This window comes from Chlamydotis macqueenii, chromosome 4, assembly GCF_036417535.1.
Source record: "Chlamydotis macqueenii isolate bChlMac1 chromosome 4, bChlMac1.mat, whole genome shotgun sequence".
Lineage (NCBI taxonomy): Eukaryota > Metazoa > Chordata > Aves > Otidiformes > Otididae > Chlamydotis > Chlamydotis macqueenii.
Window position 1 is genome coordinate 4,262,386 of NC_141559.1, and position 16,424 is coordinate 4,278,809.

At 46.1% G+C, this 16,424-nt stretch overlaps 1 protein-coding gene across 1 annotated transcript in view; it reads left to right on the plus strand.

Moving 5' to 3' along the window:
* The window catches only part of FRAS1 (Fraser extracellular matrix complex subunit 1), a 143,937-nt gene that overhangs the window by 73,538 nt on the left and 53,975 nt on the right, over window positions 1-16,424 (plus strand). Inside the window, exons 15-21 of the mRNA XM_086746873.1 lie at window positions 78-218; window positions 642-782; window positions 1,668-1,841; window positions 3,797-3,937; window positions 5,972-6,115; window positions 12,642-12,794; window positions 15,020-15,166. Coding sequence (XP_086602999.1) covers window positions 78-218; window positions 642-782; window positions 1,668-1,841; window positions 3,797-3,937; window positions 5,972-6,115; window positions 12,642-12,794; window positions 15,020-15,166 — 1,041 coding nt within the window. The remainder of the gene's footprint in view (window positions 1-77; window positions 219-641; window positions 783-1,667; window positions 1,842-3,796; window positions 3,938-5,971; window positions 6,116-12,641; window positions 12,795-15,019; window positions 15,167-16,424) is intronic.

The window sequence follows — 16,424 nt, forward strand, 5'->3', positions numbered from 1 at the left end:
CCGTGTGGCCAGGTTGATGGCTCTGTTGTCCTTTGCTTGATGACCACATTTCATTAATGAGCTGTCCTCTTTGGCAGCTTGCGACCAGTCCTGTGCAACCTGCTATTCAGACCAACCCAGCTGTTTGACCTGTGCTTCAGATAGGTTGCTACACGATGGGAAGTGTGTTTCAGAGTGCCCGGGCGGATATTTCCCAAGCAGCCATGGAAGATGCAGAGGTAAGAGCCATATTTGCGTAACCTTTTGTGAGGCTCTCAAGGCACCCTCCGCGTGTTGTCTTATTTTCCACAGATCCTTGCCTGTGGGGAGGGAATGTTAAGAGTGCAGAAGTGAGAGCGGGGACTGGGAATTTGATTTTTTATTTTCTTTGGTTCACTTGCGATAGAGTATTTTAAATAACCTCTTTGCTTTGCAAAGCGTATTAGGGCATGCTGAGATACTCAGCTGAGATACCATACCCCAAACAGTGTGTGCGTGGGAGTTATTACTGTTACTAGTTATTAATACGTGTGCACTTCTGCTGAATATCATGCCAGCTGGGAGTTTTCGTAGCTGGCTGGAGGAGGCTGTAGTCAGCAGCACCACTCACGAGGAGAAAAAAATGGGATATTTCAATTCCGTGTGCTCTGTTTCTTTATCAGCTTGTCATGATTCCTGCTCCACGTGCGAGGGACCCCTGGCCACTCATTGCACCTCCTGTTCCCGTCCTCTGGCCTTACACTGGGGCCAGTGCCTGCAGGGCTGTGGAGAGGGTTTTTACCAGGATCATGACGTCTGCAAGGGTGAGCTGTGTACTTGGAGTGAGTTTCCCAGCTGCTGTAAACCACTGTGTCTAGATTGGCTTTTGTCGGGCGGTGCTCAGAGTCCCCAGCTACGATGCTGATCCTTTATTCTCTGCTGAACTGGTCAGGGAATGAGCAATTCCTGTGTTTACTCACTGATTGTTTCCCACTTTTAGAAAATGCAAATTTTCTCAAGTGTTTTCTAATTTCACACCCTCTGGATTTAGTTACCTTGGAGACTTTTTTCTTCTCCGTGCTATTGAAATAGGCGTACATCAATTACAGCTTTTCTTGATGCGAGTTAATAGGTGGATGAAGTTCTGAACACACCTAGTAGTTTTGCTAAAACTGACGTCATTCTTGCAGCAATGGAAAACCTGAAAACTTGGAAGATGAATTTATGCTTCCTGTGAGCCCTTCAGACTGTCATTTCTTGCTGTCTCTCCTAGTCAGATTGTGTTCACTGTTGCAGTTCCCGAAATTAAAGGAAAATTGGCTGCCTGTGGCACAGTACTGCAGTTTTTTCGCCAACATTATTTGTTCATCAGCTTTATTCAAGAAAAGAGCTGTTATTCGGAGGCAGAGAAGATGCCAAAGTATTTTTCTAAAGTCCCCGTTCCATTATAGAAAATACAGCACCTCAGCTCTCCATGAAACAGATTTCTTAGCATGTGAGGTGCTGCAAAGAGTATGCTCCTTGCAGGCTCTTTGAGTATCAGGCTGTCTGCAGCAATAGAAAACTGGATGGAAGGGTGAACACGAGGGCCCAAACCAGGGTTTTCTCCCCTTTCTCTCTCATGTTCACGACCAGATGGCCTTGTCCGTCTCTCTGAGAAAACTGGCCTGAGAGCTGGGGCTCTGACTGCTCTCTTGACCTGTGCACAGGTTGCCACCCATCGTGCCGCACCTGCGATGGCCCGGGGGCCTCTCGTTGCCTGCGGTGCACGGTGCCAGAGGACGCACTGCAGCCTGACCAGCACGCGGAAGGAGCTGTACGTGGCCTTTGCCTCTCTCACTGCCAAGCCCGCTTCTACCTGGACAGCACAGGAGTCTGCAAACGTGAGTAGAGCGTGGGAGCAGCTCTTCAAAGCCCGCAGCTTGGGGCTGTGCTGGGTTTTAAGTGTTTAGGGTGATCTTTTGCGGTGTTTGATTATTACGTGCTTTGAGCTCCTGCATTTGCCTTGTGATAGTCCTGAATGTTTAAACTCAGTAACTTTCAGAACGGCATGTACTAGTACTTTTGAAGGAAAATGTAATTTATGGCTTATATAATTCAGTACCTTTTTTTTAAATGACTATGTTCAAGTCTGCACAGCTTAGCTTAGCTTTCTTTTTACTGCAGTTCAGTATTTGATTTTTACTGCTGACGTGTTTTGAAGCGGGATCAATCCTTAAATCCTTTTCAGAAAAGACTGAGCTGTCTCCTATTTAGCCCCTGCAGCAGGTCAAGATATCCCACAGCAGTCTTTTCTTTTGAGGGAGCTCTTCTGATACCTGCCCCGCAGCACCCGTGCCATCGCTGCTCCTGAAATACCAAATAGGCAGCGTTTCCATGAAGGCTAGAGTTTGGAGAAGAGCCTGATGTGGTGTACGTTAGGGATATATGTGGTTTCCCACTCACTGAGAGAAAATTGTTTTGGACTTCAGCGAAGAACGTTTATTGGGTGGATCAGCAAGTCTGGCTGGCTGTACAGAGCTTGTGGCAGCCGGTGTGGATGTCTGTACAACAGACATATTGCAGTATCTTGAAAATAATGCGGAGAAAAGCAGGCTGAGAGGTTAGACTGAACGGCTGGTGCCAGCACAGCCCGGCCTAAGCCTAAGGAGAAATGATGCTTTCACAAACGGCAGTGATTTCCCTGTGTGGAAAGTAATAGGTAAGGTAATAGTAATAACAATTGCAGCAGTGCTACTGGTGACTGTTTCTTCCTGTTCAAAAACACTTTCTGAAAGTGGATATAATTTAACATCCATTTATTTTGATTTTACCTCTTCATCTCGACTTGATGGAAGCAGTCTGTAGAGTTGTGCACCATGCCTGCAGTGTCTGTGCAGAGCAGAAGTATGTTCCTGTGTAGGTTATACTGGTAGGTTTTAAAGTTTTGCCTGTGTGGTTGTGAATTTCTCACCAAACCGCCCAAATATTCCTGTCCATGTTTTTCTCAAGCTTGAGATTTCCCGGGTGAAGCTGTAAGAAATTTCCCTCTGATTTGCTTTGAGCTGTTTGAGCCAAAGATAGATCTGGAGACATTGCCTTTGTGATGAACATCACTGACTTCTCTACCTGACTCTCTGACAGACAGCTAAGTGTACTTGTATAAATAATTTTATTTCATTTCATTTCTTCTCTCCAGCGCGGTGTCTGTCTTGTCTCCCTAGAGAGCAGGAAGTCTCTCTTTGTGTTTAACAGACTCACGCAGTGGAACCTGTGGCCTCGAGTCACTGTTCTAAAAAATACCAGGCTTTTAACTAATGAGTTCCCATCTTTATTTCGTAGGATTGCTTAGTTTACGGTGGCGTGGTTTAGGATCAGTACCGGTAAAGGTGAAGAAGCCTAACTGCACTCTCTTCATTCTTGCTCTTATTTCGCCAGAATGGCTGATGCTAACTGTGCAGTGATGCTGGATAGAAAAATCCTTCCTGGCGTAACTGCAGGGTGATTGTGAAAAATTATTTCAGAATCTGAAAAGTTTGCAGAACCCCAGAGCTCTTATGGGGAGGAGAACGGTATTACACGGCATTATGCATCTCAGCTTTCCACTTCAGAAATTAATTGCGTGGGTGCAAAGAGAGATTAAATATGTGGCTAGCTGTGGTCGCTCCTTGCTGTCAAGAAATGTGCTACGCAGCCTTTGTACTCCTGCCCTTTCCACCCTACACAAGCAGAGAGTCCTGTAGAGGAAATACCTTCCGGTCGTCATCGGGGGGAAAGCCGTACTCTAGGACAGTGACAACAAAGGTAAGCTAGGAACTCATTTGGCTCACTCTGTCTTCTTGTTTTTTCCCTTTTGTAGAGTGCCACTCCTCCTGTGCGGGCTGCATGGGGAGCACTTCCCAGGACTGTACAGCTTGTCTCTCTTCCCACGTCCTGCTTGAAGGCAGATGCCTCTCCGAGTGCCCGGAGGGGCTATTCCGCCACGAAGATCGCTGCTCCCGTGAGTGCATAGTGCGGGCACCTGCAGCTTGTCCTGCTGAATTTCATTGCACGCGCGTTTTGTAACGCGTTTCTCAATATAATTAGAAATGCTGTCAGATTTATATGAGGCTATTTAAGTATTTTCAGGGGAGAATAGAATAGTCCAATTTCAGGAAATGGAATCTCCTCCTAATGAGAGAGAGGCGTACACATTGAATCATAAATTACCATCCGTTTTGCTCCTCTGGACTGTTTCCCTGAAGGTATTTTGCGTTTCATTTCACTGGGCTTGGATATGATGTTCTCAGCCAGCACGCTGTGGCAGAAGAGGTCGTTACTGGACAGCACTGAAGCGTGGTCTGCTTTTATTCAGCTAGATAAGCATTTGTCTGTATGCATTAGCTTTATTTTTAAACCGCTGCTGGCTCTAGGGCTGGGTTTAGAAGGAAGGAGTTGTGCAGATACAGGAGAAAAGCCATTATGTCTGTGGATGTACCTGATCAGTAGTGTGGCCAGCGTTATTTATTTGTGTCTCAGCCTTGCCCACCAGTCAGCAAGTGGCCTTCATCCAGCTGGTTTGATCTCCTCTAAGCAGATAGCTGTGACTGCTGCCGTTCTGAGTGACTGCAAGGATGAAACCCTCTTTGCCACTTGCAGAAAGTGGTGCCCTTTGGGGTACGCCGTTCGTTACTAGCTGCTAAGTACAACGGGTGAGGAAATGCAGGTGTCTGAAATCTGGTTAGTCCCTTGAAGGTCATCTGAAAGTTGTTTATGCTTTATGGTGGATTCATTGGGTCAGGCATGCATATATTCGTTCTGGCAGCAGGAGAAATTTACTGGTCGCTTCCCCGGCAGGCCTCGGGTTTAGAGAGAGAAACCTCTTCTAAAGCCCATTGCTCTGTTTGTTCACTGTATTAATCCAAGGAACAACTCTATAAATACATTTACTTGGCAGGCCGTTGTAGAGATTCATCAAGTTTGAGGTTGTGCGCTGAGGTAGCCGCTGAGTGCTGCATTATGCCGTTTCCGGCTCATGGAAATGTCTCAGAAACAAAATTTCAGTGTCAGGGAAGTGCCATCTTTCTGTGTGCTGCCAGCTTGGATCTCCTGCTGGTTTTGAACAACGAAGCTCAGTTAATATAGGTGTGTCTAGAACATTGATTACTTCTTTTGAGCCCTGAATTCACAGGCAGGATTTCTGAGAAGCGGAGAAAGCACTGGGACGTGACGCGTTAGCTCGTAAACACTGGAACCTTTTGCTGCAGCAGCTGCAAAATGCCGGCTTCCATGTGGGGAGTCAGCAATTGTACGTAGCCTGGGGGAGTCCTGAGGTGGAATACTTTGAAGTTGTGTGCTTTTATTCATAGAAGAGCTCTAAAAGTAGTTTTTAAGAGTTTTTTAGAGATCACTAGCTGTAGTATTTCTGTCTCCCTCAGACACGTAGCGTGGAAGTCATATGGCATCTGGCTTGAAAGGTGTAAGGGTACAAAGCAGCCCGAGTGAAATATTTTTGAGCAATCTTAACCGCTTTCTCTGCAATCTTTTTGTTGAGCTTGTGACAGAATAGCTAAGGAGCTGGCATGGCATTCAGGTTTTACAGGTTTCAGTTTGGGAGGGCTTTGTGCAGAAATCGTTGCTGGATTTTCCACTCATGAATATCAAACTCACACCACTATAATTTTCATACAGTCCCAAGATGTTTAATTTATCTCCCCCGTGCATCCCGCTCTGTTTCTTATATGCACAAGCATATGCTCAATGGAGGCTTAAAAGGGCCGATCTCTTTATATCTTCTATAGATCTGTACCTTGATTAATGCACAGAACAAATCACATTTTAAAATTTTCAACTCATTTCTCATCTTGTTTATTCAAAATGGGGCTGTAAGAGCCTTTCAGAGCACAACTCTGCAGTCACTGACGCTATTCAATTATTTTATGTCCGTGTTTTGCAGGAGTACGCTATTATTTTAGGGGCTGGCTTTCTGGGGAGGGGAGAGTGTGAGGCAGACTATGCCAAGAGCGTAACAACAAGTGTTGGTTTTCTTATTCAGCCTGCCATCCGTCCTGCAAGACATGCCACGGCCCTTCTGATCTGGAGTGCTTGACCTGCCACCCCCACGCGACTCTAGCTGGCGGAAGGTGCAGGACCAGCTGCAAGGAGGAGCAGTATCTCAACCTGGTGGGATACTGTGTGGGTAAGTCCGAGGAGATGGCTTGGGTCATGCAGCGTGAGGATCCTTCTGTGGCATTAACCGGCTGCTGGAGCACACGCCGTGAAGAAATCAAAATGCTTGCTGTGGGTAAAATGTCACACAGGTGAAAATACTGTTGGGGAAGTCTCCAGTGTGCGTAGTATACAGCGAAGCTGCTTGCCACTCCCGCTGTACGTGTCTTCACTGGAGCTGCATGAAGTCCACGGCAAATTGTGTAAGGGGGGTAGCAGGGAGAGGGAGACCAGGCTCTCTTGGGCCAGGCTTGCTGCTGCACTGTTTCCTGTGAAGACTTGAGAGTCACGGGCGTGGACCAGTATGTCTGGGAATCATCAGAGCATCATCAGCAGAGAAGAACTGGGACAGCGTTAATGTGTGCGTTTTAGAGAGGTGACAGGATTTATACACAGGGGTGACACTCTGTGGGTGCTCAGTGCCTGCCCTTGAGCCTATCATCAGAAGCCACGGATTGCATGTACCTGTTTAAAAAGAAAAATCACTTTTAATCCATCATGCAGACATGTATAAACATAGCCCAGGAGGTGCTCCAAAAATTTCTGAGCTTTATCAAGCCATTTTTTTTTTCTTTATAAAAAAAAAGTTATGGTTTGTGGGGCTTAGGCTAGGCTGAACAGTTCCAAATGAGATAAAGAATCCTAAGAAAGGAGAATGAGTGCATTAGATGTGATAAATCTATCCATTGGGAGGCTGTTGTTCTCAGTTTAATACAGATGATTCCCTTTCACAGACACTTCTTTTTGTTTACATATACAAGTTGGTTTTTTGTTTATGAAAGACTTGTTTCCTTCTTCTCTGCAGATTTATGAACTGTTTCTTCATCTTCCATTTAAACAACAGTTATGGTTTTGTCTGCAGAGACAAAGAGAGGGGGGGAAACAAAGTATCTGAGGAGTAGGAAAATACCTTAAAAGTTTTGTACAGCTCCTTAGGTGTACAACAGATCAGGCTGGGGAATCAAGGTGTTTCATACAGCCAGGTTGGAAATAATTCCACATTTCCGCTGTCTCCGCCCTGTAAAATTTCAGGGGCTACAGCGATACTTATTAATGCCTTGTAGCGTCATAGCTGCATGCACTTTATTTCTTCCACCTTATCTTCACATTACTTTGCATTATACTTCCTGGGAGAAAGGCCTGTGGAAATGTGGTTTTCCACCTGTAAGTTTTATTGGAAAAACTTAGTATCATTTATCACGAACCAGGATTCTTTCTGAGGAGGGTTTACTCTGCTTGCTGCATGCTGCTTGCTGCAGCCCCTTCAGGCTGCTGTTACCTGTAAGTTTGGTGAGGTGTCGTGGAGCAGGAAGCGTGCTCCCCAAATCCCAGGTGGTTAGATAGACGTCACGGTGCCTGGCGATAATGAGGAGCAGCAGTTCCAAACGGTGGGCTCACACAGGCAGTGTGGAGGGCACGCTTTGACCTCCGGAATGCTACGCTGACAGTGATGAATCACCTGCGAAGAGCCTTGCCTGGCTTTCTGGGCTCCAGAGCAATTGCGATCTGGTGATGCATCCTTTCCTTGCAAACTAACCAGCTTTATTTTGAAGCCCTCTGGGCCATGAACATGGTCCACCGTTTTGAGAGTTGTCTTCTCAAAGCAGAAATATGGTTTTAAGGCTTGTTCACAGCGTCTGGCATCACTGAGTGCCAATAATGTTTGGATCTGTGCCTCCTAAACAGGAGAGAAGGCTTTCCAGGTACAACGCACCGTGGGCTTTCGGAGATTCCTTCCCTCCTCCCAGCTCTGACCTTAGTCTTGCTGTGTGACTCACTCGTGTCAGTCCAGCCTTCAAGAGGCCGGTAAAGATATTCACTTGGTCCTTGTAACATGAGAACTCTTAACCTTCACATGGTCTTGCACTTAGATGCATTAATGTTTCTTTCTCTCACTGAAGTTTTGAAAATCCTTGTAAAGGAACGTAGTCCTTTGTTGCCTTTGAAAAAGAGTTGTGCTTGGCCTTGGATCTGCAGTCTGAAGCGTGTTGCTCTTTGTGCCAAGTTCATGTCTGATGTTTAAGCAAAGGGTGTGTGTTGCCACTTCTGCTGGAGATAAAGAGCTCCACGTCCAGGTTGTTAAGTTTCACTCATTCTCTTCATTCAGCACCGACTGAAATGCTAAATTTGCCCTTGCAAGTTATTAATTGCCAGTTAAAGAGCAGCTGTCCCATAAAAGAGAACATGAAAACCCCTGACACTTGCATAATATATGATTTGGACCAGAATCTAACAAAGCTTTTTCATTTGCTTCCCAAAGCAATATTTTTTTTACAATTATATTCCCATTTATCTCTAATTCTTGACCCTCCAGGCAGAACTGTGCTAGGACTTAAAGGCACTGCTGTGCGTTACGGCCACCTGCCATACTTCATGGACCTGCAGGGGAAAATCTTTCATACAGGATGGCGCAAACCAACTGTCACCTGAAACCATTGCCTGGGAATTAATGTTGTTATTGTACCTGTTACCTGAATGAGGATTAGAACATTTGCCTTGTTAATAGAAAAAAAAAAGATGTTGTTTCAGCAGTTTATCAAATAAGCATTTCAGATGTAAGCAGAATGACAAAATGGCTTCAGGTTTCAGAAGATCAATGAGTTTCTAAGCTCTGGTTTGGCACATTTAATTTGTGCAAATCTTCTTTGAGAGTGGTCGATTGATTAGTTTTATGGCTAAAGTGTATGTGCAAGAATGTGTTTGTGGCTTTAGCACTCCTCAGTTGAGTCTCAGGGCTTTTGTGCTTTTTGTTTTCTCAGTTTGAACACGCTCTTTGATTTCCCTCTCTCTTACCCCAGACAAGCTCAGCTTCAGGAAGTGCTGCAGTCGCCAGTCTAAAAAATAGCACCATGGCTAGAACTGCTGTCCTGCCCTTACTTTTCTGATTTGAATAATCATATGCCTGCCTTGAGATTTCCTCATCGATCTTGAGGCTTCCTCGTTGATCTTTTCCTGACTCAGTGGAAGGGCAGTTGGAAGAATGCAGAGGGACTGTGCAATGGCCAGAGCAAGGAGCTCACAAACGGAGCTCTACTGGGTGCTCAGCTAAGGGGTAAAAGGATCGGAAGGGCTACCTGCCAGAATTAGAGAATCTTGTAGACCTTAAAGCTCATCCAGTTCCAGCCCCCTGCCCTGGGCAGGGACACTTCCACCAGCCCAGGTCGCTCACAGCCCTGTCCAACCCGGCCTTGGGCACTGCCAGGGGTGGGGCACCCACAGCTTCTCTGGGGCACCCACAGCCTGGGCCAGTGCCTCACCGCCCTCACAGGGAAGAATTTCTTCCTTACATCCAGTCTGTATCTACCCTCTTCCAGGGGCTTTGTGGGCTGCAAGCGCGCATTGTTGGCTCATGTTGAGCTTCTCATGAACCAACATCCCCAAGTCCTTCTCCTCAGGGCTGCTCTCGATCCATTCTCTGCCCAGCCTGGATTTGTGCCTGGGATTGCCCTGCCCCACGTGCAGGACCGTGCACTTGGCCTGGTTGAACTTCATGAGGTTGGCACGGACCCACTCCTGTCAAGGTTCCTCTGGATGGCAAGGGTAGCTGGTGTGAAGTTAAACTCAAAACACCCACTGATACCGTATCCCCAAGGTCCTATCTGCACTTCCAGCTGCATCTTCCTTGAAAGGGAGCTCCCAGTCCCCATGTTCAGCTCCTCGGGCCCTTGCTTTCTTGGGCTATGTGCAGTTGCGAAAATGTTCGAAGATAAACCAGAAGGGTTCACTCAGGAGGTTGCCTGTAACAAGCCATTCTGCCTTGCTCTTAAAATTCCAGAAGGGACACTCTGAGAACAAGAAATGCATTCAGCTCCTTGTAAAATTAGTGAGCTCTTACCGTACTCTTAGAGAGACATTGGTATCATCACAAAGAGCTGGAGTTTCGCTGAGCAGAGCAAGAGGGAAATTGGGGGATTAGCTCCACTTAGTCGCTGGCGTGCAGCCTCCTACAGAAATTAACAGCTGAGCTGCCAGAGGAGGAAAATGGAAGATCATTTCCCTACGTGGCAACGTCAGGCTGGATTTCCCACCTTAGGCTGCCTAGAGAAGCTCCCACCCTTTTCAGAAGATGTGGGCAGATCCCTGTAAACATGGTTGCACTTCACCAGGAGTTCACACGTGACAAATTCCTTTTCAGGTCTTTCAAAGGAGAGGCAAAGACCCCCTTCCAACAACCGAATCAAACCCAAAATCGTGGTCAGTGCTCGGTGTCCTTCTGAATCAACCGCACTGATTTTTTTCTCTGGATTTCCTCTAAGGTGCTAGAACACATGTGCGTGCTGACATGCCTGTAAATGACACGGTGTTTTAAGTGCTGATTTAAAGTGGTGCTCTGTTGGAAAACTCATGGCTTACTGTAGAGTAGAATATGAAACTTGCATCAGGGAGATTTTTTCTGAAGAGCCCTTCAGAGGGGAGGTGTATTTAAACAATACAAGTGGTTGATCGCTTAGCAAATGGTGGAACTGAGAGGTAGAAATGCCTCTGGTTTCCTTTAGGAGCGTTCACAGACACTTTAGAGATTATTTTCTCCCCAGACAGCCGCCTTTCTCTTGACACACAAGGGAACAGTATATAATAGAGGGCACTATTTTATTTGTTTTCTTTGCCTGCTGAGAGAAAGCTAAAGAGGATGTAGAAGTAAAGTAACTCTAGAAATGGAAATCTGTGTAATTAATTGTATTATACTTCACAGTGAAAGTTGCTGTACAGGTAAAGTGGATGGGAGGTTTTTTTTGCATAGAGGTGAATTGACAAGGAGAAAATGAGAGCCAGCGGAAAGGGGAGCAGGAAGAGGTTTTGTTTGGACAGTGGGAAGCAAGTCAGTAGTCTCAAAAAGATGAGTAGGGAGGCATTGACCCTACAGGTGAGGTGGTGGCACGCTGCCCTGCAGAATCCAATTTGGATACTGGGAGAAGTCGAAGGGAATCAGGTAACTGTGTGGCACTGACCTGCAACTAACCTGGGATTGCCGAGGAGACGGCGGAAGCAGGAAACAAATAGGGCTGTGCGGAATTGAGAAGCATAAAGAAATCACTTTGCTTCTGTTAGTTCTTGCTTCAAAGGCAGCCTGCTGTGGAAAATTTAAATAGTCTTTCCCAAAACAAAGCACTGCGGTTCTTCCTTTACTCTCTCAGTAGTTCCCCAATGTCCTTCAGATTCACCATGAGCGTCAGTTCTGGTTTTGTTGTTTGGTGTTGTGTGCTCTTTGATCTCCTGGCCAGCAAAGGAACAAGAGAGCGATGGGGCTGATTTATTCTAAAGCAGTAGCTGAGAAAAATAACTCCTTCAATACACAGGAACAAACATAGAGGCTGGAAAGAGAAAACTGTACTGCAGCAGCACCTTGTTTTGTAGATACTTAGCTTTTTAAACGTTGCGTTCAGAATCACAGAATGGTTAGGCTGGGAAGGGACCTTTAAAGGTCATCTAGTCCAACCCCCTGCAAGGAGCAGGGATGTCTTCAACTAGAACAGTCAGTCGTTTTCTTCCCACTGTGCTGACAGCGATGGATTGAGAACCTACAGGGCCACGATCTTAAGCATAATATTTCTTCTTCCTCACCTCTGGCTGTTCATTTCCCATCTGGAGTGTGAGGCAGAAACTGGATAGATTACGTACCCTGTAAAGTCAGGAGGTGAAGGACGCAGCTGCTTTAAGGACCTTGAATCCCTGCGTGCAGTCAGAATTGCATTCATTTCTGAGCTGCATCTGTGCTTTTCCGCCAGCGTTGGGTAAGAATCCTCTGTGAGTGATGTATAGAAGTCAGGCTGGGATTAGACTCAGCCCCTGTTACGTTCTCGCAGGTGCAGATGCAGAATTCTTCTGGACTCTGATGTGAGCCTGTCTTCAGCTTGTAAAATTAGATTGCCTGACAATCTGTAGTAATGCTGTCACAAGAGACAAAGGACAGAAAGGTGAACCTTCACTAGATATCTGACAAGAGGCCAGGTACTCAAATCAAGCCTCATTATTACATTTCTTTCAAGACAGTTGTCATTTCCTTTATAATTTTCTGAATTACCATAATGAGGATTAATTTGGTTTCCAGGTTGCCTTACACTGCCCTGTTGTGCATACAAAAGGCTTGTTGTAAAACCTTTTGAAGCACCTAAGTTCAGGCAGAGGTCAGGAGACACGAGCTTGTGTGCTGCTGCGGAAAAATGAAAAAAAGGAAAAGGTTTTGAGGCACTCTCATGCAACTCTAAATGCCGCTTTTGGCTTGACTTGGACGTCTGCAGTGGCCCCTTCAGGGTATGGATGTCTCCTTTGTGTGGGAAAATCCTCGAACGCGGTAATTTCTGGTCGTCTCTCTCGCAGACATCTGGAGGTGCAGTGTTTAGCACCTGGTCCCAGCCTTTGTGCACCAGGTAGCGGTGAGGGGCTCTGAAAGTTATGTCCCTAATGCCTTCCCTGAGTTTCCAGCAAAATATTTCCCCTTAGCAGTTCTGTTTTGTCCGTCTGTGATCCCGGTATCCGTTATATCCTCCTTCCTTTAGACTGCCACCCTTTGTGCCGTCAGTGTGTGGCCAACCTGCGGGACACCGGCAGCATCTGCCTGAAGTGCCAGAACCCCCGACACTTGCTCCTGGGGGACCGCTGCATTCCTGACTGCCCGGTGGGATACTATGCGGAGAGCGGTGCCTGCAAAAGTGAGTAGTCCCTACAGATACCTCAGGTAGGAGCACGAGACCACCTGGATCCTTGCGAGATGTTCCATGAAATGGTTCCTATTTAGTAGAGAAGCTTTGTCCAGCTGGCAGGACGCTGCGCTGCGAGCTAGAGATGTCCTTCCCGGCTGGTAACTCTGCCAGCCACCTGGGAACACTCTCTCCTTGCTCCCCGTAATCCGTGCTTGGTTTCACACCCGGATTTCTTTGAGACAGACAGTGCTGAACTGTCACGAGCCCGCCGTTGCAATGCAATTAGCAAGTGTGTTGAGTACCAGACAGCAGTATGCTCGTGAGGAGGAGGTGAAGATGAGATTTTCTCTTTCTCTCTGGTGAATCTCATCTCTCAAACGTGGTGGCACAGAGAACAGGATGACAGTACACTGTTCTGGGTAGGATTGCTACCCTGAGATCACTCCTGGGAAGAGATGGGCTTCTTAAGCACAAGAGATGGTAACTTCAAACAGAGGCTGTTCGTGTGCCCATCACCAAGTCTCCGGTTTGTGTGGTACCAGCACAGTTCTGGGATGCTAAAGTGTGAAAATACTTTCTGGATATGTGCTTTGAAGGGCTGTGCAACTTCTGCTCACAGAACGCGGAACTCTAGGTGGTAGCAACTTCTGAGGAAGTTTGCACCCTGAGATGGAACGTCCTAGCTAAGGTTTCTCAGTGAGACTTGTCTCGCTACAGTAATGGTCCAAAAGGTGATCATTCATAGCAGCTTCTAAAAACAAAATCCAATTTTATTCAGCCTTTTAGACTGGCGTGATAGGTGCAGCACTCCAGCCATGTGGGTGAAGCTGCACTAATAGCACATTTTATTCTCTAGCCTTCTGTGCCTTCACCTGTGCTTGGATCTCCTCCAGTTTTTGTTGTTGATGTGGTTTCATGTTTCGATCTTTGTCTGAGCTGCTTTATCTTTCTTGGACTCTTAGAAGGAAGTAGGTTGCTTTTCTTGTTATGTGGCCGACAGAGACGCGTTAAAGCCCAATGCATCTTGTGCTGAGCAAAGGGTATTATGGTTTATTGTGAGAGAAAGAAATCCAGACAAGAAATTCTGCACAGGAGAATAAAGAAGTAGATGCTCCCTTTGCAGGAAGTGACAGTCCCTAATCCAGTCTAACAACTGGTGGTTAATGTTTCAGAGCTCCTCTCAGGCACTCTGGGAGCTGTGTGTTTATTTACCTGGGTTTGACAAATGACATCTCGGAGACGCATGAAACAGACTCTGTGTCATTTAACTGCAGAGACCTTTGAGAGAGGTATTCTGCCTTCCTGGAAATTCAAGCCTGGGGATAACATGTCTTCCCTTTGGTATAAAGATTTCATTTAAAATAAGTTTTGCATTATTCAGATTGTGTCAAAGCTCATATTACATTTTGGGCTGGCTTTGAAGACCTCCAGTACAGTGTAATGCAGTCGCTTCTCTGATTTCTTCGCTCACTTTCACTCATGATTAATTTGTCCTGAGAGGTGTAATGATGGCATCAATCTTCAGGTAAAGGCCTATCAAGAAGTAAAACAGATTAATAATTTTATAAGTATGTGCCCCCTTTAGAGAAATTAAAAGGATACACTGGCCTTCTCCACTGTGGTAATTTAGATCTTCAGTCAGAATAAGAAGCATAAGAAGTGGGAGATTAAGGGATGGAAAGCAAACAGGGAAAGAAAATTTAGAAAAGGGAAACAAAAAGGTAGTAATGTGCTTTCTTATTCAAGGCAGTCAGAGATCTTGCTGGCTATGAAGAATTGCAGAAGGATCTTGTAAGACTAAGTGTCTGGGCAGCAAAGCAAGAGGTGTAAGTTTGGTGTAGGCAGGTGTAACGATGCACGCAGGGATGCCTGGCTCTAGGCTCACGTACAGAATGGTGGATTCCTTGCCATGCTCTTGAAGTAGTGATAAATCAGCCTGAGAAAATGGCATCCCAGCGTTCAGCAACCCTGGAAAGGCAAGCCAAATACTAGGTGCTAGTACAAAAGGAAGGAGGAATAGAAGAATTCCTTCTGCTGCTGTCTGAAGGAGCTGTGCGCTGTGAGCAGTTCTGGCCATCTCCGAAGGGAAGGGCAGCAGGACCGCATGTGGGGAGTGAACAGCTTTCTGTACGGTGAGCAACAGCCTCTGAGGGAGCTTCTGCTGAACCTTGGGAGACTTGCTCAAAGATCTGCTTTTCCTTGAACAGAAACACTTGTTCTTGCTGTCCCTGCAGAGTGCCACCCCTCGTGTAAAACCTGCAGCAGCGGAGGTCCCTTTTCCTGCTCTTCCTGCAACGCCAGCCTGGTTCTGTCCCACACCAGCATGTGTGTGCCGGTCTGTTCCCCGGGATACTACAGGGATGACAGGCAGACCTGCAGACGTGAGTGTCTCTCTCCAAGCCATCTCTCCCTTCTGCAATGTTTTCACTGACATGTCGTCTGTTGTTCTTTCCGTTACTGTTCTCTTGCCAGGAAAAGACAGATTTCAAGTATCATTCGATGTCAGTTGGCAGAGGTGATTGCCTTAGAAACAGAGCCTGCAGCATGGCTGAAATTTGAACACCGCTGCAGTTTTGTTGTGGACTTCAAAGACAAGAGGCTTTGGGTCCCATAGCAAAAATCTGCAGGAGAGTTTAGTAGGCTTTCTTGTGAAGTTGTCTAGGTGCTACATAGAGAAGCGGCCAAAAGTACTGGTGGATTCTGGGCTCTGTGAAAACTTGCCAAGTTTAGACTAGTTTTAATCAGTTCTTACTGAGGCAGACCCCCTCCCCACTGCCCTACCTGGCAGTACCTGCCAGGGAAGCTGTCTGAAGCCGGCAGCATTTGTGCTACGGTTTCCACATCTGAAACTGCAGTAGAAGCAAGGTACAGCTTGGTAGGAGCGGCCCCAGCTGACTTGGGCTGTGATATTTTTACCTCCTAATGATCTGATGCAGTTGATTCGGTGTTAAGCCGGTAATGTTTTATCCTACTCCTACTGTCCCTTGTGAATCTCCTTTATTATTCTCTGTTTGCTCTGGCCCTGACATCGGTTGGATTATTTATCGCATAATTATTGGGCTTGATGTTCCAAAATGCAAAATTATATGGGCCAGAGACATAAAAAATATGAAAAAACCCTGCTTGAATTGACCTACAAACACCTGAAAATGAGTGAGTGCTTAAGTGGTTTGGTTGCTGTGAACCTGAACTCTGAGATCTGTTAAGTCCTGCGTTACCCTGATTTAAATTGTCCTGATTTATGATAAAATAACTCTGTTGCACTGCACTGAGTATAGGTATCAGTGTCATCCCATCTAGACCCAGTTTCTTCACTGGTGAGGTCCTAAGAGGAGGAAGCTGATGTGGTTGTCAGCTTTACCTGCCTTTTGTTGAACTATATGGGTCTCCTGAAACTGTTAGTGCCGTCTTGTCAGCAGAAATGGAGACACCCTGCATAAGTTCAAGGAAATAGGTGGAAGACTTTGTACCGTTCTTCCCTTGACAGAAAAAAAAAAAAGGTTATTCAATAATAATGAAAAAAGGGAAATCATAAGAAAGATGAATAAAAAAAAAGGAATAATGGGATTCTCACTGTCCTGGCTGCTTTCCTACATGCTCTACAAGATACGCACTGTTCTCTCCTGCAGTATGGATTCT